We start from the raw sequence: 22,702 nt of genomic DNA, 5'->3' as shown, positions 1-22,702 counted from the left end.
CATTTTGTATAATTAGTTTAGTTGTTAATTTAATACTTATTTTTCTCTAATTTATAAAGTTTTTATTACTAAAACTAAAAAAACGAAGTGCTCATAATTTAATTATATCTGTTCAACCAAGATAATAAAATTATAGTACAAATGAATACAAGTTTTAATGCCAATGGACCAAGAACTAAAATTAATTATTTTCCGTTAAATTTATAAAAAAATAAAATAAAAGAAAAGAATTTACTGTCTAAGTATAAACTTATGAAGTATTGGTAGTCTAAACAAAAATAAGTTAAAAGTATATCTGCTTAATATTTTCACGGAAAACTCATCAGAACCATTGAATCTTGCTTGTGAAAGAATTATGGTATGGATAAATTTGTGAAATACAACATATTCAACATATCCTGTAAAGTTCAGATACTATGTTCAGGTTTGTCCTTTGCTAATTAAATTACAGAACAGAGGGGCAAAACAATGGAAAGCAAAGAAAGAAAACTTATGGTACAACCATACATACAAAAATCACCTGGCACTCACGGTATCCCCTCCTTAATTAATTACACAAACCTCCCCAAATCTCAATTCTGTCAAACAATAAGGGTTTGGACCTCGGTGCTTTGCATAAGTCACCACCAAGTGGCTTAGTCGTTATGAATTCAAATAGAACCTGCGCAAAGCTTAATGACCGGATTTTCCTTTTGGTGAAAAGAATCTACTGAATCCCCTTGCATGCTTCTCGGGTGTAGTGGCAGAAGAAACTGAAGAAGAGGCTGATTTGGTGGGTCTGTGTTTTGGTTTTGATTTAGAATGCTGTACTGGGGATCTGGCTGGAAGGGTGGACTCGCTGTCCGAAGGGCTAAATAAACTGTTGGAAAAATGTAACGGAGACTCCGAACTCAATCTTTGAACAAAAGCAGAAGCAGCATGGTCCATCTCCATCTGCCCTAATTCTTGAAATTTTGGACCATTGGTGGTGGGTTCATCTTCTGTGAATCCTTCATCATTCGGGTTTAACTTACTGTACGATGAATCGATTGACTCAGTTTGTGGACGTAGAGCATTTAACTGCTTGCCCAGAAGAAGTATGGTTTCCTGACACTCGGCTAGCTTTTCAGCAGCAGCTGTCAAGTCTCTATCCTGCATTTACAATAGAGATCAATCTTAGACTTTTAACTCATCCAAGGAAATCACACATTCTAAGATACACACTTTATGAAATTTTTAACCATCATGATGGCCTATATTTTCCTAACTTAATTTTCTTTTAACATTCTGCAACATGACATGCGAAATTCAACATGGTCATTAATATCCACAATAGAATCAGAGCCTTACATGCGAAGTCTTGTGGTCATCATCAGCTGCCGAGTAATCAATCCTGACAGACAGTAAAACAAATCAGAATTTGAACCAGCATAAGAGATTTCCATCAATTTAGATATATGACACCCCTGCTTTTCATGACATTCCAATTTTGATCAAACATAAACACAAATGCTGAAAATATGTCATCAATGGACAGTAATTAGGGTTGCAACGCATGATTTCTGTACTTGTACCCAGATATTAGATGATGCCTTACCTTTGTAACTGCTCTTCTAGATCCTTGCTCCGAGTCAAAGCAGCTTCATGAGCCTTCTTTTCATCTTGAAGTTCATTCTCCAGAGATTCTATCTTAATTTGCAGACGGTTCACATCAGTTTCCAAGTCCTGGGCACGTGTTTCAAGAGACTTGTACGATTCTGCCATACACTTTAGCTGCGTCTCAGCCAAGCTGTTTGATTTTCTAGCAGAAGCCAATTGTGATTTAACTTCAGCTAGAAGTTGTTCAGTCTCTAGCAACTGAGACTTGGTTATTTCAAGAGTTTCAGTACAATTTGAAAGATCAGTCACTACTTTTTCTTTCTCTAGTTTCAATTCTTCAAACTTTTGCATTGACAGTTTTTGTGATGCAGCATCCACTCTAAAACCTGAGACCAAATTCCCGTCGTCGGGAACCTCAGGATTAGAAGACGAACTAAGAATATGGGAACAGCCAGTTTGATATCTTTCTCCAGATGAATTGTCTTGTACTAATTTATTTTCAGGCAGAGCAATCTTATCTATGCAATCAGGACTGTTACTTTCAACTTCTGTGCCCTTGTAGCCGAGAACATTAAATCTGAACTCGCTTGCTTTATCTAGAACATAGGACAGGTCAAGAACAAACTGTACCAAACTTGCATTGTTGCTTAATATTTTATCAAATGTGACGGAGAAGTCCTCAATCTTTTGCCTCATTTCATTTCCGTCATAAGAGATGTCATGAAATGTCATTGCTTCCTTGCCAAGGAGCAGTACAAATTCGTGAATCTGACAAATTGCAGCTTCCAAATCTGAAGTTATACGCACATGTTCTCCGGGTTGCTGGGATGAAATGATGTCCTTTTCAAGGTTTAAGCCAGCATCTTCAGGATCATCCTTCCTATCACACGTAGCATCAGAAGGATGGGCATCCACGGAGTGGCGGATAGTAATGTGATGCGAATCTTCAAGCACATGTTTAATACCCTCCACAATCTTTCCTATGTCAGCATCCTTGGATAAGGACTCAAAAACCAGCAATATTCTTGATCTAAGTTCTGTTAACATCAAGCCACTAGCATCAGATTGAGGATCGGGGGCAGACATCAAAGCATCAGAAGACACTTTATTTGGCAGTGGATTTGAATTGCCATTTTTTTCAGACGGACCTTCTTTGCCAATACGGGCTTCTGATACATCATCAGTCACAGTGTCAGTTGTCTTATTGTTTGAAGAAACTGAAACAGTGGCGTCTGCATTGGAATCATTTGACAAACGAGCCAACTTCTCTACCTCCAGGAAGTCATCCATTAGTTCCAACTTATTAGAGACCTCAGATTTGCTTGATTCCTCAGTGCACTTTTCTTTAGGAAATTGGGAATGCCCAGGAACTATTGCTGTAGACCAAGATTCAGCACAGCTCACTGCATCGTCATTTCCATCTTCGGACATGGAGACCAAGCTTGGTGCACTGCTTGCATTTTGATTATAAATGCTTTCGTGAGTTATCTGGACGGTGGATGTTGGAGATCCTTTCAGCTGGTTACTTGTCTGAGACTGTGCTTCCAAACTTTGAAGTTTGCTCAGTGTTTTAGCGCACATACTCCTTGAGGCCTGCAATTCACTGTTGCGTTTAGCCAAAGCTTCTTTCAGCATCTTTGTTTCTTCTTCCATTGCCAATAAACGCTCTGTAAGAAATTCATTATCCTTCTGGAATTTCTGCACATTCTCCAGAGAGAAATCGGGTAATGGAGACAAATTAGGGGAAGCAGGCTTCACAGGGGACTTCCTTAATCGACTTTCTCCAAAATCTCGGCCCAGGCTTTCAACTTCTAGCTTCATCTGTGCAAGTGCAGCAGGACCAGGTAACTTTTTCCTCACGAGACCTCGTAATCTTTGGCACTCGGCCTCTAACTTAGCAATTTTTTTTACACCCTCCATTTGCTGCTTGTTAGCAGCTTCGGCAGACCTCAGACTCATGTTTTTTTCTTCATTGCGAATTTCAAGCTCTTTGGAAACAACATGTAGTTCATATTTAAGTGAATTGTTTTCCCTTTCACATGCTTCTATGTTGCCCTTAAGAAGCTCAATTTCAGCCTCAGCACGAGCCTTATCTTCACTTAATTTGATTAGCATGTTAGAGCGCTCCTGCAATGACCTTGACAGGGCCCCATTTTCAGCAGCAGACCTAAGAAGTTCCTGTTCAAAATTCGCTATCTTTGCCTCGAGCTCCCCCTTAATCTTGTCTAATTGCTTGGTTTTTGAGAGAGCAACTTCCTGTATTTTCAGATCATGTTCTTCCTTAAGGTTTCGGATTTGTCGCATACACTCTTTAAGAGCGCCATCTAAATGTGTTGCACGATCCTCAGCAGTGAGTTTCAAAAGAGTGACAGATTCTAGATGATTCTTCAATGCCAAAGCCTCAGATTCAGCCTTTTCCCAGCCTGCAGTGTTTTAAAAACATTAAGAACGATGAGAATATATATATATATATAATACTTGATACAGCTTCTTCAGCTACTTTAGCATGTATAAGATGGTAAATAAAATCATGAAGCATTTTACCTGATACAGCTTCTTCAGCAACTTTAGCATGTTGCTTTACCATGCTTTCCTTGGTATTTATCTCGGAGTTTGCTGCGGACAGCTTTTCATTAATTTCCTTGACCTCATCCTCCAGTGCCTGAACTTTTTCCTCATATGTCTTCACTTGATCGTCCAAGCTAGACAGATGTGTGTAGGATTCCACAGAGATTTGGACGTAGTTAGGTTTCTTGTTATCCTGTACACATGTGAACCAAAAAAGAAATAGAAAAGACAAAAAAAAACATTAACTAAAATCACATTGTTGAATCAATCAAACAAAGGATAAGAGTTTGTAGTCAAATAAAGTTGGCAATCCATGTTCTACTCCTAGACACACGTACACACTAGAGAGTGAATACATGTTTAACAGCCTGCTAAGAATGGGAAAGTTGAGAAAGATAACATCCACAAAGTGGCAAAAACTATAGACATTAAAAATTGCTAAAACAGTCAGACTGAGACAAAAAAAATAAAACAGAACTCAGTTGCCAAATAGAAAGAACTCAAGGTGGGAAAATTTTCAAAGGAACAAAAGTTCTGAACATATTTCTTGTGTGAAAAATGCCAACAAACAAATATACCTGGTTGTGGGAAGCATCGGAGGAATCCAATGCAGTAGCTGCTTTCTCAATCACAGCCTTCTCCGATGATTTTTTCTTCCAAGGCCAGCGTCGATCCATCGCAAACTAAAAAAGCCACGTAGCGTTAAACACTCAGATTAGGTTTTCACCACACAAAATTGTCCCACTAACACAGAAACAGACTCCGGTGCAAACTCCATAATCAATTCCACCACCATTCAAGATAATTAGATTCAAATGACAACAACAAAAAAGACAAATCTTCAAGTAGGACTTCAATTTTTACATCTTAAAAATTCCAAACATCTTAATTAATTTGGGAAAAAATATTAAAAGAAACAGGAAAAAAAAAACTACCTCGGGATGCAACTTAATAACTGTGCATTGTAGCGTAGTGCGTATGAAAATGTAATTGTGGGTGGTAAAAAGAGATTGAGTTGTAGTAAGGTTTTGGATGTGGATAGAACGAAATTACTAAATTGGTGAAACGCATTGAAGCAGCATGGCACTGCTTCTGCGTGTGCTGGAGTGGGAGTGATGGAAATGAAGTGGTATTTATGTAACGGCGATTTCCGAGATCTAACGAAACCAACCACCGCACTTGGCTAATGTGGAGGTGGGCGCATGCTATAGCCGTGTACCATAACTATCAAAAGCCACATAATATTCTTTTCTCTCCACTGCACTCCACTCACTGCTCGAACTTGAGAGTAAAGCAAGTTAGTGGGCATTTTCATTTCTATTCTTCAAAAGATAAAAGTGAGCTTTCGTAATGATTGTTTATTATGCCTAACCGTCTTTATCGCCCAAATTAGATCCCAATTAATCGAAATCAGGCATCACAGATTAGCGCCACCACGATTAATCTTGGTAAAATTATCCAATGTGCTAAGGAATGAACCAAATGTTTCTCATTCCTAAAAACAGCAACAGTTGGAACCGCAGGCACAGAATCACACCGACAATTTAAAGAAAAAAATGAAAAAGATAAAGATAAAGTTCTCCTTCCATGACCAAATATAAGAAAATAAAATTTAGAAAATAAATAATAATTCGTAGCGTGCAGTGCACTGTGCAGTTTCACCGAAACTGTAGCCAGCAGGAAAACGGAGAGCAAAAAAACGAGAATGATAAAGTGGCGAAGAAAATGTGAATAAAATAAACTTACAAAAAAACGGAAGCGAAGATAATGTGAGGCGAGAGGAGCAGTGGAAGCAAAGAATGGTATTTAGAGATTGAAAGTGAAAAGTGAAGAAGAAGAAGAAGGAAGTCGATTAGAATAATAGACGGAGAGAGTGGTGGCGAAGGCGGCGGTGGTGGTGGCTAGGAGGTGGTTGGTTGCTATGTTCCTAAGATATTCGGAATAGAAGGTGTGCAGTTTGTGTCTCCCGAAACTTAAAAGCAGGATGTTGAAGGAGACGCAAAACCCATTTTGTTTTTAAATTGTTGTGAGGCAATTAGAATAAATATATTAAATAAAATAGGAGTGTATTGATTAACGCGTAAGAGAAAAGAAGAGTGTGTGTGTGTGTGTTTTTAAGCAAAGTGAAGATTGACGTAATTGACCCTTTGGGATGCTTAGAATGGTTTGTGTCAGACGCAAGCAAGCATCTGAAAATTGTGAGCTGTATCCGATTTTGGCAAAGGAAAGTGGTGGCATATTGGTTTTCTTTTACTTTTGGATTCTTGAGTGAGTGAATGGGAATGGTTAGTATTTAGTTTTTTAATATATGTATTTAATTGAAGTGTGTTAAAGAAGAAGTGTGTTTGGACCACTGTAAGTAGTGACTGCCATTCTACACTGTACAGCTCACAAATTTTGGAGTTTTCTTAGTGCATGGCCACTGCTCACTTCCCATGCCATCAGGTCAAGTCCTTTGCTTCTTATTCATAACTTCTTCCGTTAGGTTTACCGAAGAGAGATATACAGTATTAATGAAATTTGAGTTTTAATCATATAAAATTTTTAACATTATTTTTTATCTAAAACTTTAAATTAATAGATTAATCAATTTCCAATCTTATATAATATTTTATTTTCCTATTTTTATATCTAATGAGATTTAGACTTATATATAAAATTCTAACTATCTTTTATTCATGATTCTATATTATAACAATAATCATGTAATTTATTATTTTGTATCTGTTATTTATATTAAGTTTATGGTTTTATTATTCAATATAAAATTTATATTTGCATTTTACAAATTTTTTTATTAGATGCACAACCTTAAGAAAAAATATACGGGGAGTTACATGGAATTGTGTTGTGGCGAGAATACCATTTGCTGGTTACAATGGTCGAGAACAATTTGTTCTGTAGAGTTCATTTATTATACGGTTTTTGTTTTTCTATATAGTTGAAAAAAAAGGTAGTATAAGTACGATCTGATAAAGTTTCAAATAATAAATATTTAATTTTAGAGGAATGGTTGATCTCGCATTTAATTTCTTTTGTTTGTCTCCTTCTAGGAAAATTAATATAAATGTTTTTGAAAACTACCTTATTTGATATAGCGTACGACATAGTTTATTTTCAATTCTTTTCCAAAATATTTTTATTAATCTAATTATTGTTTGCAGGTTTTATTTACAGAAATTAAAATTTCAATTTTTTTGTAATTTAAAAACGAGTTAGTATTTCATATTATAATTGGTCAAGAAAATAAATTTTGTAAAGAGGGTATTTGACGAAAGAAAATTGAAGAAACCAATGTAAATGAAAGGATTGCATGAATATAGGAAGTAAAATGTGAAGAATATATTATTTTCATTGTGTATAAGTATTGATCATATAAAAATTATTGTGAATTCTAGTAACCAGAAAAAAAAATACGAAAGAGTATAAGAAAATTAATATTGTATTTTTTATTTATTTGGGTTATAAGTTTAGTGTTTTGTAAATATTAAATTTATATACTTTTCTTTTAAATAAAAGGTTTTCAATAATTTAAACATAATTACTTGAACTCCATTATTGAATTTGTGGACGAACCCGATTCCTCTCATATTATTAATATGTTATTAATATAATTTTAAGAAATATTATCAATATAGTGTTTTTTAAGGTACAAAATACTTTAGAAAAATATAACATAATAAATCATTAATAAAATTTAACATAATTCATTATTATATCATATATAATGACTTACAATCAATTAACTGTGTAAAATCTTTTACATGCTTGCTTATTCACGTATGACAAGGGTAAGAAGACTGCTGGTCTCAAGGATGAGTAAGATATCAAATTTCAATTTTGTAGATAAAAAATACATTAGATATTGTGCACAATATAACATTCAATATATCATCGTAACCTTTTTTTTTTCAACATAACATTAAATTATACCTTGAAAAGAGCATTGTTTAATTTAATTTTTTATATTAATAAAATATTTCATTTGTCTTTAAAACAAATTATCATTTTTTTTTCATCAGCTAAAACAAATGAACATTATTTGATTTTCTAAGATAATAGTTTATTAAATGTTCCTTAAGAGTTACTTATAATATTCACCACCAAAAAAAAACTCGAGTACTCAAAATTAAACGATAATGAGAGGGAAATACACGAAAATATAAAATGTATAATTATAAAAAAAAAGGTGAAATCATGAACAAATAAATGAAGAAAAAAAGATTGCTTTTAACAAAACACACACTAGTTTGTTTTTTCATTTTCAATTTGTTCCACATTAGTTTTTCAATTTGTTTTGATAAAAAAAATAGTTATATTACACACAGAGTAAAATTAAAAATATTTCTTGTCAGTGAAAAAAATTATCGTCATCTGATGAATTTTAAGTAATCAATTTCAAAAGTATTTATCTTATATTTGTTGAATTATGAGTTTCGAGTGTCATAATTAACTATTTGTTTTATGATGATATTTAATATGAGTTTATTTAGAAAGTAATTAATTACTGGATAATTTTCATTAATTTGGTCTCTGAGTAATCTTTTGGTGCTCATTTTGTAGATAAATAAATTATAATTAATGAATCTAACTTTGAGGCCGCACATGTGAATAGGAATGTTACTACATTCATTTATCATGTGAATCTTAATGGTGCAACTAATACATGTTCTTATATGAAAAATAAGTGTAGTATAAATAAGTAAGCTATACAATAAAAATTATTGATTTTTACCAACTTTAAAATGCTAATAAATGTAGAACTAGTAGGAATATTATAACCTTAAAATGCAACATTATTGCCTGAATAAATTATCCCAATAATCCAATATCATTTATGATTTCTGCAGCATTTTCCATTAATGATTCATGGTCCATATCAAATCAAGGGAGATGTTGAATTCGGGTGTGGGCTAGTAATGCATGCTTAACATCAAATCAAGAATAATTAAGAAAAATAGTTGGCCGGTCCAAAGTCGAAAATAATACAATACTTTGAATCTTATAATAACTTTAAATATTGAAAATTAAAGATGAGTGATGTCATATAAAACAAATTACATTCGTTTTAGAATTGTTCTAACAATATAATAATATATATCAATGATTTATATTAAAATATAAAAGAAACATGATTAAAATTTTAATAGTTAAATTTTTAAGTAGTTGTATTGTTTCAATGAGTACTATAGCTTATTATTCTCCTCTAATTAAATTTATCGGATGCCAATAAAGTTGAATAGTTGAAAAAAACAATTAAAAGTTTACATAACCTGGTATTGATATTTAGATATTTAGACATTCTAATGTGACATACAATATACAAATAAACATACTATAAGGAAAACAAATGATTAAACATGGGTTTTATAAACAATTTCATTTAATAACATTGATGTTTATGTTTTTTGAAATTAAATATATCGTTTGAATGAAACATCATAAAGAAAAACAAATATAGTTGGAGTTGTGATAAAATAAAGTATCTAAAATATTAAAGGAGTGAAAATAATTAAAAAGATGATGTAATACAAATTTAAATGAAATGAAACAAATAATTAAAAAAAAGTAGTGATTTTTTTTTAAATTAGCTAATAATTAGACACATTTTAATAATTTAAAATAAAAACAAATACACGATTGTTTATCTTTATAAAAGATTTCCAAAATGAAATATTATTTATACATTTATCTGTGTCGAATTAATATATGAAAATTGTCAGCAGCTAGAACTACAAAGCAAAAGCGAAAGAACAGTGAGTGGTGGAAGAAAGAGAGAGGGTATATGGGATCCAATGACTAAAGTTCAAACCTAAGTTCAGAATAAGGTTAAAATAAATAAATGTTGTCCCCACTTACCCACTTCTCATGGTTTTTCGATACACTAATATGCTATTCTATATTTTTTAGAAGTACAACTTTTAACTATCATAATATTTTATAAAAAATAATTAAATGAAAAGTAAATAGCTTCAATATTTCATAATTCTAAAAAAAAATTAACCCTTTTTTTAATAAATTAAAACGATTTTGTTTAAGAAAATTTTAAACTATTCCTTAAAATTTGGCTATCAAAAGAATGGGACCACGTTGGGTTTGCAAGGTTGCAATTTCAAGACCTGCAAGAATGGAATCAAAAGTTACTTTAACTCTAACTTTTACATAAATTTCATTATCACATATTATTTACATTTCATGTAATTTAAATATTTTTCTAGTGGAAAAGCTTTAATATTTCGTTAGATTTGAAAGAGAGAAGAAAATATAAAGAATTTACATGATATCAATTGCCAAAATAGAAAGAATTTACATGTATTAGCCAAAATGTGATTATGGTGAATCTACTCTTTAAGCTGAATTGGTACGTGTTAACCAAAGTTGAATGCAATGAATTAGTGTGTATGTTGTATTAGTGTATGTGATTTTGACTTTTAACTTCTCACAGTCATTTTCTTGAAGCTTCTTCCATTGACATGCGAGCTTATTAGTGTAGTGATGGAAAATCTCTTTCCTACTAATTTTTATGTGCTCCAAAGTCCTAATCTCTCTCCAAACTTATTTCTTTGTTAATGTCATTCTCTAAAATTTGGTAATTCCTTCATGTCATGCTTCCTATTTGTCTCTTTAAACAAAATGGTTGGATTTAATTGTGTCGTTGTTAAATTAAAGATATTGATGGAAAGCCATTCACCAATAAAAAATTGACGAGAGGTGGAAAAACTTATTAACAAGCAAACCCTTTAAATGGTGTCACCACACAGAAAAAAAAAAGGAAAAAAGAAAAAGGGAGTGGTGAAGTAAACGAGCTAACAACCAGATTAGAAGTTTAATTGTTATCCATTGAAACAATAATCAAACACATTTGTCCAAATCAAAGACCTTTTTCATGATGAAAGTAAAGAAATGATATTTTTAATCACAAAGAATGGAACAAAAGCAATGTTGTGATTCTTATCTTAGTGGTACAATGAAAAGGGTGGGTCCAAAATCCTCAACCCTTGGGGGACCCAAATTCGATCATTTCTTATTATGAATTTCTCCAATTTTCTTCCTATTACTTTTGACTTACGTTCTTTGTCTTTTATAATCATTTTTAGTATTCATTAGACATACAAACTATACGAGATAAGGGGATTCTCCAAAAGACCCCAAAATAATTCCAAGATATCAACATCATACACACCCCAAACTAATCATAACACAATTACTCATAAAAATCATTACAATTTCGAGTTGGATTCTGCATAGATGGAGACATTCAATCAATCAAAAACTATTTGCTGCTCCACCTTTTATTTTTATTATATACACAATCAAATTTAAAATATTACGTATCAAACAATTCGTAAACTTCAATTAATTAAGTGAGGTAATTCTTTTCTTTTTAAATATTTAATCAAGGGTTTAATCCCGAAATCCGTATCTGTACAAAAGAATATTTAGTAGAAGTCCACTTCTTAGTTAGATTTTAATGTCTTGAAAATTTATTCTTGACTAAGAAATTTTTTAAAGAAATAAATTTCTTATTACGAATCATAAGGGTTGTTCATTTTTCTTGTCACTTTATACGAGGTCTTCCTTCCTAATTATATTCTTTCAACTATTGAACTAAAATCTGATACATTAATTACATCATATATTCGAGTCCAAGTCTACTTGATCTGATAGAATGTTGCTTAAAATGTTTAATTTAACTCTCTCTTTTCCTAATTAATGAAACAATTGTTCAATCAATTAAACTGTTTTTTTTTAATAGTTTTAAAATTATTAGATCATCACAACTTGTATTCCAAAAATTTAAAGATAAAAAGTGAGTCACGTTGAACCCTCTCACATTAAAATTTTATTTTAGTTCATTATAATCATGAAAACATCTGTTCTTCTATAATTTGATACTGTTTATTATGTTAATGTTATATTTAAATATACACAAAAGCAAAGTACGTATAACATAAATTAAGATACGTACATAATTTAATAAAATTTAAAATTTATTTCTTACGCCAACTCAAATCTTTATTTCACTAAATCCATTATTTTATATATTACCTGAAAAGAAGAATGACACGAGCCCAGGTATCTGTCAGCAAATTCGAAGTGGTGGGCCACGGCTTTTATGGGGTGTAAAAAGAAATATCAGGAAAAGGTTAAAAAGGGACGAGCCCAGTCTCAGTAAGAGATTAACAGTTTCAAAATTATAAAAAATGGGCCAAACCCAGTATCACTCTAACGCCCCCAACATAAAATAAAATAAAATAAGATTGAAAAAAAAATTTGATAGAATAAAATAAAAAAATGGATTATGCTAATTTTGAATTTAAAATAAATTTCCACATTTTATTTTTAGACAGAGAGGTCTTAAAAAATTGGCATCTCTTGTATAACTGTTCTGTTCCATTCCTTTTATCGCATGATTGCATTGACCAAAAGTTTTGGATCTCAGAGCACTGTTGCTTATTCAACATCTCACTCTGTTTCACTTGATACACTTTTTACAGTGCATGTTGCTTCTTCTTTTGAACATTATAGATAAAACAACATAAACAAGTTATCATAAACTTTGAAGATGTCCAATCATTAGATGTGGCTGTAATAAATCAAATAGAGATTACCGGTTTCGTCCCTCATGTGAGGCTCCATTCACAATCCTAATTTTTCAATTTTATTATTTCACTGTACAAACTATTTAACTGGAATAGAGCATCACGAACACATTCCATGTTATATAGACAAAGTCATGTGCATCATTTCAAATTTCATCATTTTTGGCAGGAATATCCACAACCTACACTGAGGTTTGCTGGTTTTGGCTAATATACTATTTATCAACGCGCACTTTTCTACTTTTTAAAATAGCCCACACTTTTCACGAGTTAGTAAATGTCATTCAATTCTTATTTTCCCATAAACATTTATTACTTGTATTTTAATCCCTCTATTAATTTTTAATATTTTCAACATTACCCTAATTTATCGAGAATAACAAGCATAAGGAATTTGGTCTAATAACCTAGGTAGTCCTTATGCTAAAAGGAATAAAGATACTGTTGGTGATTTGTTGTTGAATTATTGAAGAGTCTATTTTAAGCGTAGGACAACTCATCGTAAATCATATCAAGCTCATGTTTTGATGGTTCTGATCTGTCGATCTAAGTATATAGGCTTCGTTAGTACGCTCTTTTTTATATATGGTCCATCTCTATGAAATAGGTTTTGTAAGTTTTGCAATTGAACCATTGAAAACATGACTCCTCCACTTACAATATCCGTTATCAGTCCAATCATCACAAATTTACCCTTTGAATGCTTTTTTTTTTATCTTATGTATTTATTACCTTTATTTAGTTATAAATATAATTTATAAACCCTAAATAGAAACGGCAAATCGCATTTGCCAACCACTCCCAATCTGCAATGCAAAGCTTCTAATTAACACTGGAAACTGTTTTGTCTCTTAGAAAATTTCAAGTATCTAATTTTCACTACTCAATTTCACTAGGAAAACCTATTTATTATTACTTTTAATGCCTATAGTTTGATGTTAATTAACAGTTCCTATAATTGTATCCCTAATCTCCTCTTACTTATCTCTCTCATCGATGAAGCTGTCTATATATAGTGTGCTCATAAGCACGTAATGTGAAAATATTAAATAAACTATATTGAGAACACTTTTAGTTTAATTTCTCCTTACTCGAGACACGTATTGTAAAATTTATAGAAAAAAACAAAAACAAAACGAAGTTTTCCCTCCAATACCCAGCTTTGTAGCATTTTAACTGCTTCAAAAAGTTGTGTTGAACTACTTTTTCTTTCAATTATAAAATTTATGTTTCAAACTTCTCATTATATACGTAATAAAAAAAAATCCTTAATTGATTTCTCTTTAACATGACCATGTGATATCCTAATTAATATTATTTTTTGAAATTGTGTAAGTAGAAAAAGAAAGTGAAATAAAACTTTTCACAAATTAAAATTAACTTATATGCATAATCAACAATCACCGTTAGTTGATCGTTTACATTATTTATTTTTTTAAGCCGTCAAAGAGGAGAAATAAAAAAAAGGTTATTCTGAGTTAAGCAGCATATTTAAAGAGTTAATCCGTTATTAGAGGTATCGTGTGTTGTTTAACTTAAAGACATGTTTGCTTTACAAATCGGTTGTTCATTTTTTGCAAACGATGCTGACACACAAAACCTTCTATATACAGGAAAAAAATGTTTATCACATTATATTTACATTTAAGCTAAAAAAGTAGAGAGTCTAAAGTCTAAACTGACTTAGCTCGTAGGAACATATAACTGTGATTAGTAAAGTGATGACGTGTCTACCACATGTAAAGTCTTTCCTTTCTACAGTTATCTTCGTCTTTTTTTTTTGCTTTTGTTCCCACCTGACGTAACCATTCTTATAAGACACCCTACCCCACTCATATTCCCCAATTTTAAATCCAGTTTTTAACAAAGAAATAATATTAAGAAAAAAAATTGTGAATCAATGAAAAAAAAAAGATAATTTGACCCACTATTATTTTTTCTTTTTTTTACTTTGTTGGAAGTTTCGTATCACTGTAAATAAAACTAAATTATAATATATAAATAAATACAAATTTTATTTTAGCAAATTTTATTTTATAAACTGATTTAATGGGATATAGTTAGGTTTAACGTAACCCGTAATTAAACATTTGTAGAAGGTAAAAAAATTGAGAAATTGTTGCGAGTGATATAAGAAGTTAACTAACTAAAGAAGCAAAATTGCGGAGGTGATGATCGAGATAGAGAAAGAAATTCGGGACGATGAGTCATGATTAAACGTGTACTTTGAGGCACGGTGCTTGCTTTTTCCTTCACGTGGGTTGATGCTGTGCTACTGATAAGTCTCATTTGCTCTGTCTTTCTATGATTGCATCGTGCTAAAAAACAAACAGACGGAGAATCTATAATAATTGAGCGTGGCGAAATCCACTTGAATTTGCATGAATTATTACTGGTGACAAACGTAATGATATTAATAATAGTGAAAATATACAGGTTGAAAAGCAATAGGGTGAACTGGGACCGGAAGCCGGGACGACTGGGTGGACCATTGTGGGAACCCTTTGCCATCTCCTCAGCATTCTCCGCCGAATCGCACTGAAACAATGTTGTTGTTTTTGTTTTTGTTGTTTTTTGTTATGTGAATGTGTTGGGTTTGGTTCAGTGGAGTATTGGTCGAGATTGGAGGCAGAAGTCGAGGTTGTTTATGAGAGGGACGTGACAGTCGTCGAAACGGTTGGAGGGAGGGGAATGGGAGCGTGAAATGAAGCGGAGGAGCTGTTCGAAGAGTGTTTCGTCGCAGGGAATGGTGAGAGGACCGTGGTTGGAGAACCCGTACTCTTCCTCCGCCTCTACAAGTAGCTTCGTGAACACGGGGTGGTTCAGGTAGGTGGCGCGCACCACGAATCTCCTGGAGTTACTGCCCACGCACACCGCCACGTGTCCCGCCGGAACATCGGAGGGTACTTGTCGGTGGGCCGACATGCGGGCCTTGCTACGCCAGCGCCGCAGCATTTGGCGGAGCCTGACTATGTGCCGGATTCTGGTACATTTTGCAAGTCCCCCTTCTGACATTGAGATTGCCATTTTCCCTCTCCACTGTTTTGTTTGGAGTGTGTGAGAAAAGGAAAAGGAAAATTGGGAGTGGGAGTGGGGGGATTGGAAAAGAGGGTGGTGGTGCTCTTTTATAATAGCCTGCTGACACTGTGCCCTTCCTCTTCCTAATAATTACCAAACAACTGTCTCCTCTTTTTGCACCAAAAGAAGACTTACGTTTGAGGAAGAAACTCACCTATGACACATGTAAAATTGAGACTGGTTTTATGCAAAGTGTAGAATTTTATTTATTTAATTTTTTTTTTTGGCTTAAGAAAATGAAAAGCACGCCTAAGAAATAGAGCTGGTAAATGTAAAGAAACAGTGGTCAACAGAAAAATGTGTTGTGGATTCCTTCAATTGCTTGATGGAGTTGAGGGCAAAATCATGAGTGTCATAAAATCTCTGCGCTCCTTTTTCTAAGAAAATATTAAATACCATTTTACTAAGTATTTTTGTAATTTAAAAAGAGAGATTATTGTGTTAATCTTAGAAGTAAAAGAAGTGAGGAGGTTTTATTGGTTAAAGAAAATGTTTAAAAAATGGAAAGAGGAGGGAAAGAGAAGGGAGTAGGATGGTTTACCCATTGAGGTTAGAGTGACCCACTGATAAAAGATGCTTTCTAGTTAAGCTGTATTTGAAAAAGTGGGTTAGGATATTATTGGCAATAAAACAAGAAAATAATCTTAAATAGAAACCCCTTTGAGAAACAATTTTCCAATCTGAAAATCTGACTACACCCATGTGCGAAGATGCCTCGTTCTAAGTTTCTTTATAATTCCCAAAAGAAAGAGCCAAAAGCACCCTCCTAATTCCTCCACTCCCCATATTTCCACCATCTTTTATTAATTCATGATCCACAACAAACATGCAATGACGACAGTGGTCACTTGAGCCACCATTTCCTTCTTTTCTTCTTCTCGTATAAAATATAAAGAGCTATGGTGCCTGCCATGAGAATAGAGTTAAGTGTCAAATTTTGCAGATTATGATTCAAGGGTCCACTTCGCATGTTTTAGTTAGTAGGGTGCATCCCCCCTCATTTCCAATAATTTCACCCAGCTACGATTTAAGAATGTTTTATGACAAAACACATATCTTACCGTATCTCCAAATTAAGTTAACCAAACATGAACCAGGAACAATTTTAATAATGTCATTTAGTTTGTACCTTAATATCCCCCTTGTTTGTTCTTTGCCTTCTGTGCTTTCGTCAATTTGATTTAATTGGTTGGTGATCAGACCAGAAACTGTTGGAAGATATGAAGAATATATGCTGGATTTCTGGAAGCCCGTCTCTTCATTTACACCTAGTTTAGTTACTCCTTTTGTTTCTATTACTTGGAGAAATGTGTTTTTTTAATCTTTTATTATTAAGTCTAATCTCTTATATGTATATTATTCCTATCAATATTATTTACATCATACTATTCTTTTGACTTTTCTTCAAATATAATACTAACATATATTAATAAAAAGAAATATGATAAACGTAATTTCAAGAAGTAAATATTAAAATTTCACCTTAAGTTATAAGTAAAGTCAAATGAAAAAGCAAAATAAACCTAATATATTATTGTTTTAAGAGAATTGGCCTCAATGCTTTGTTAAATATTTTTATTGAAAAAATGAAAAATCTTAGTGTTATCGGATTCAAATCCATAAGTGAATTTGGCCTATTACAAGTTTAAGATAGGTTATATTTAAAAAAAAAATTGATATATAATTTTGAACCAGACTCATTAAAAATATCGTTCACCTAAATTGAAGCCGTGATAAACTTTCACTCATCAAACTATCCAGTTTTTTTAAGTTATATTATTATATTATAAAATTTATTAATTTTTTAGATTATCAAACCACCCAATTTATTATTTTTAAATTTTATTATTAATATCATTTGAATTTAACTTCATTTAGATTTTAATTAGAAAAAAATGTTAATATTTTTGGAATTGAAGAAAAAATAAAGCTTGTTATTAAATGAGTCAACCCATTTAACCCATTAGGTTCAAATTTTTTAGATTCACAAATATGTAAGTCGAGTTGAATTGCTTCACTAAGTGATCAATTTGTACTGGATCGAACCGCACTAAAACGAGTGGTTTGTTTTAATAACACTAAAATAATCTTCCGACTTAACCAAATATAGATTTTATTTATTTCAATATATAAATAAAAAAATGAAAATTTAATTAACTTTTTTAGTTTTTCATAATTTTATATATTTGTAATTGTGTTTTTATTTTTATTTTATTGTGTGCTTAAAATTTTTATATTTTATAATTAAATTATTTTTGTTAACTTGATGATATAACTTTTATTTTGTTATCTTATTCCATATACATGAAAATTAATATGTAAAATATCAATTGAAAACTATAATTTTTGTAAATATTTAATCAAAACTTAATTTAAAATATCTAAACTAAAATAAAAGGTGATTGCTACAATTTCCGTTTTAGAAATGAAAAACAATGACTAATTTTTGTTACTTTTTATAAGAAGACGTGTTAGATAATGATATTATTATATATTTTTAATAACTTTTACGACATTATTTACAGTGATTAAGGATTATATTTTCATCACTGTCATTGATTGAGCTGCTTTTATTATTTAAAATATTTATTTTACTCATTATTTTACATTTTAAGTAATGGGTTGAAATCCGTGAACCAATCCGGCTCAGCACGGATTTTAGCCGGGTTGGATTGGAAAAAAATACAAAAATTTTTATGCGAACCAATTTTGACCCGCCTCACTAAAACCCAGCTCACATGGGTTGAACCCGTGGTTGGTCGGGTTGGCTCACCAACCCACATTTTTTTTAATTAAATCAAATTAATTAAATTAATTATTCAAATCCTATTTTTTTTATTGAAGTCAAATTAATTATTCAAAACGCACAACCTTTACTTAACAATAGAGCATTTCGCGTTGTTCTCTTTCCAAAAGTTTCTCTCTACAAGTAAAACTCTAAGATTATAGATTGGATAATATTATAGATGGAGATAAAGAAGAAAATGCTTCAAGAGAGCATAATACTGTCGATTTATCCATTCATGACTCCAATTTAATAGATGAATAATATTATAGATTGGATAATTCAGGAATATATCATTTGTTTTATCTTGTTTTTAGACCTATCTACAAGCATGACAGTTTTATCTTGTGCTATATATTTTTGTTAACGACTATATGTAGTTTCTTGGTTAAATTGTTGTGTATGTTTCATTAAACTAAATTGGAAAAGTTTTATGTTTGATAACTTAAAATATATATAACAATATATTTCTTTTGTTTCATTTTTTTTATATCAATTGGTCCAATTATTACTGTTTCAATTTGATCGATTAAAGTAACATGTTATAAGAATCTCAGAAGAAGAGGGTGAAAAAAAAGTTAATTAAGTGAGGCAATAAGCCAACTCGTTTAACCCACCAACCCGTGGTGGGTCGAGTCGAGTTCAAATTTTTTCAGCTCGCTAATAAATGAGTCGGATTGGGTTGACTCACTAAGTGACCAACCCGTGGTGGGTCGGGTCGGGCCGGGTTACCTGTTTTGAGAGCTCTACTTAATACATAAAGATAAGTAAAATAACAAAAATAAAATGACATTAATTTAATTATCAGAAATTTAAATAAAAAACTTAATTAAAACATAAAAAAATTAAATACTAAATAAATAAAATATTTTAATAAAAATTCAACTAAAAATAATAATCATATCACGTCACAAGTTTTAAAAATTTGAAATGTCAAGGTTGTATAAAACTTATCAAAGAAAGACTGCTGCCAACAAGAAGGGACAAAACGACTTTAGCAATAACGTTTAATTTTATCAATTAAGTCATTCATCAAACTCTTACTAAGATATTATTATCCTTTTTATATTTAAGTTCACAATGGTATCTCGTAATTAATCCATCATTTGTCTAATATTCCATCCATTTCAAAAAGTAACATTGAAATTTGTTTGTCAGGAAAGAACAAATAAAAAATTTAATGAGTGAAATAAATTTATTAAATTATCTTTATTGATTATTAAAAGAAAAAATGATGCTGGAAGTATTAAAAATTCTTCATGTTCATGATTTATTTAGAGAAGAATTGAAAGAAACAAAATAAGAGTTGACGACTCGTTAGAAGCTTAAACATCATTTGATATATAAATAGTTGTCAATTAATACATTATGTATTTCGAAATAGAAATTAAAATCAGAAGAGACAGGTCAAGAAAGCAAGTCAAAGTCTTCTTATTGGTGTAATAGTTTACATTTTTCACTTTTTTTTTAGGTTGGGATAAATATAAATTCATCTTTAACCTCTTTTTGGCTCTATTTACTGTTTGATTAGAAATTAATCTCCTCCCTTCATTTATTCAGAATATATATATATGATAGATGATATATCACTGATTGGTTTTGGTCAATAAATCGATTTAAAATCGGAAGATTCATTTCAAACGGACAAAGGAGACAATAACACCATCTAATCTATGAGAGGGTGTTTTTTTTTATTATTATCAAATAAACATGTTTTGAAACTGATGAATTGAATTGAGTATTGAATATCATTAATAAAGATATTCCTAATAAATGCCATTATTAATTTATGAATTGTTTTTTCACATATTTTTATTACTTTTAATGTTGTATGATTTTTGACGAAGAAATATGATGGTTTTTATTGGTTATCAATAAATTAAGTACGGTGGATCATATAAGACTCTTATAATCATAATCAAATCATGAACTAACACGTAGTCCTCCGTATTGGATGTCAAAGCATGCTGTATCCAGTACAAAAACGAGTGAGAAGCTAGAAAAAATAAATAAATTAGAAATTAACAAGATAATAAGGTATATTTTATATAGAGGCTAGAGTTGTTTGAAGATAATTGACTGCATTTATAGCTCGTGAGTTAGGTGTAATGTCGTAATAACTGAACGTGCTCAATTCTGACACAAAACACAAATATTTTTTTTTTCGAAAATAAGAACAAACTTCACATAAAATACCAACCTATCCAACAATTAATTTGGAAATAATATAAATAATTAATGATTAATTTTTCTCTTGTTCTCACCAATAATTAGGTTGAAGCCAAATTATATAATTAATGAGATAAAATATTCTCGGATCAGATAGTGGTAATTTTCGATCTATGTGTCGTGAAAAGTAAGTTTTCAAAAACTTTTAGTGATGAACATAATTTTCGAAAATAAATAAATAAATATATATATATATATATATACATATATATATATATATGTATATATATATATATGTGTATATATACATATATATATATATATATATATGCTACAATTCTATAGTATTCCGTAGATGGCACATGCTAAGGTATTTAATTTTATAAAGTTATTAATTTATATAGTTTTGAGTTACACTACACGTGGCAAGCCTTGGGTGCATGCAGACGAGCTCTCTAGAACGTCCGCGATTAAAAAGGAGCGGAAATATGGATTAATGAGCTTATTACTACGTTCCTCATTTATCTATTAATTAAATTGTATATGTGAAATTAAGAAATAGAAAACTTAAGGAAAAGGTTGGTATTATGAGATGCGTAAAATCTTTTGTCAGAGAGCAGCCATATCCCTCACTTCGATCATGCACATGAAAATAGAACAAAACGAATACATAATCTGTCTATAGATAAAACAAATAGACAGATTAGATTCTCATTTTGAATCATATGAATCGAAATTTTTACTATTACTTTACTCTTTGAAGAGAAAATTGTGTGAATAAATAATTAAAGGCTTCAAGATTTAATTGGATTTATTTGTTACATTTATATTTCTACTCTGATTTTTATTATTTGTTATATAAGATATTTTTTATGTTTACCTTTTATTGCATACTATGTTCAGTGATAGATAATAATTTATTTTTTATTTTAATCTTACACTATTTTATTTTACTATTTTGACATTACGTATTAAGATATTGATCCATAATAGTTTCTTGTATTACATTCTTTTTCACTATTACGTAATGAAAATAGGATGTTTACTTAAAATGATGAATAGTACAACCTAATGTATAAAATATCATAATTGAATGTAAAATAATAATTTGTAAGTGAAAAAGAAAAATATTAAAAATCAATGTGTATGTTTCCATCATTTTATATTTGCAAGTTGCTTTTAACAGCTAACATACACTTATAATATGAAGAATTAATTAAACAAATTTTAGTTTCTAACTATCAACTTCCAGTTTCCACATTTTTCGGTTTTCATCTAGCTTTATTAATTATCATATTCATTATCTACTAGATTAAGGTATCATTTTTTTTTTTGTAATCACGTGATGTCTGAGTTAGATGGAGGCTGACAAAGAAAATGCAATGTCATGATGGTGTCTGATTTGTCTTCAGATGATTCCGTCCCCAACGACCAACATCGACATTTTTCTTAATTCACGTCTTCAGTGTTCTTATTATTTAATGTAATTTTAGTCTAAAGTTTTTTTTTTTAATTTGTTAATTAACCCTGCTAATGTGTCTATTGGACAATCAGATGTTACTGCCAAAGTGATTAGTGGTGTGTCATACTGTTTACATGGTCGGTGAAACGACTAATATCTAGTCCAATTCAGATAACACTAGATGTAATATTTATGTAATATACTTTATTTTAAAACTTACTTTATGCACACAAGCAGTATTTTGTATTATAAGGTATTGTCCATTATTAGAAATCTGGTATTTGGACGAAAATTATGATGAAATTGCATTCGTGTTATTGGAATCCAAGTGGTAGATTGTGGTGATTACAATTGCTATTTATATAGCCATGCAACAATTTATTTTACGTGCGAAGCATCCCTGAATTCATGTAAAGAAAACTTGGTATATAATTCCTAGGAAGAAAGGAAAACGAAGAA

General features: G+C 30.9%; 2 protein-coding genes across 3 annotated transcripts; both read right to left on the bottom strand.

The window, feature by feature from the left end:
• Positions 1-326: 326 nt before the first annotated feature.
• Positions 327-6,324, bottom strand: LOC108342974 (filament-like plant protein 4). Of its 2 annotated transcripts, none has more exons than XM_017580932.2 (6): positions 5,893-6,324; positions 4,725-4,829; positions 4,123-4,339; positions 1,577-4,001; positions 1,330-1,372; positions 327-1,131 (listed from the first exon to the last, which is right to left on the bottom strand). In XM_017580932.2, exons 2-6 carry the CDS (start codon positions 4,821-4,823, stop codon positions 673-675), a joined length of 3,243 nt encoding a protein of 1,080 aa, XP_017436421.1. In that variant the 5' UTR covers positions 4,824-4,829; positions 5,893-6,324; the 3' UTR covers positions 327-672. The 2 variants fall into 2 exon arrangements, with proteins under 2 accessions (XP_017436421.1, XP_017436422.1); XM_017580933.2 differs by lacking the exon at positions 5,893-6,324 and adding an exon at positions 5,082-5,872.
• Positions 6,325-14,747: 8,423 nt separating this feature from the next.
• LOC108342406 (protein SMALL AUXIN UP-REGULATED RNA 12) lies at positions 14,748-15,902 on the bottom strand. Its single transcript, XM_017580178.2, has one exon. It carries the CDS (start codon positions 15,774-15,776, stop codon positions 15,351-15,353), a length of 426 nt encoding a protein of 141 aa, XP_017435667.1. The 5' UTR covers positions 15,777-15,902; the 3' UTR covers positions 14,748-15,350.
• Positions 15,903-22,702: the final 6,800 nt, after the last annotated feature.

This window comes from Vigna angularis, chromosome 4 (assembly GCF_016808095.1).
Source record: "Vigna angularis cultivar LongXiaoDou No.4 chromosome 4, ASM1680809v1, whole genome shotgun sequence".
Lineage (NCBI taxonomy): Eukaryota > Viridiplantae > Streptophyta > Magnoliopsida > Fabales > Fabaceae > Vigna > Vigna angularis.
Note: the sequence above shows the minus strand (reverse complement) of the source record. Positions and strands in the feature narration are given on the sequence as shown.

What these genes read in the sequence shown, in the direction of transcription:
- LOC108342974 (XM_017580932.2), bottom strand. Translation starts at nt 4,823, where the DNA reads ATGGATCGACGCTGGCCTTGGAAGAAAAAATCATCGGAGAAGGCTGTG. An exon ending in TGCTGAAGAAGCTGTATCAG is followed by an intron (nt 4,002 to 4,122) that starts GTAAAATGCTTC and finishes AAAACACTGCAG; the next exon opens with GCTGGGAAAAGGCTGAATCT. An exon ending in CTAGAAGAGCAGTTACAAAG is followed by an intron (nt 1,373 to 1,576) that starts GTAAGGCATCAT and finishes ACTGTCTGTCAG; the next exon opens with GATTGATTACTCGGCAGCTG.
- LOC108342406 (XM_017580178.2), bottom strand. Translation starts at nt 15,776, where the DNA reads ATGGCAATCTCAATGTCAGAAGGGGGACTTGCAAAATGTACCAGAATC.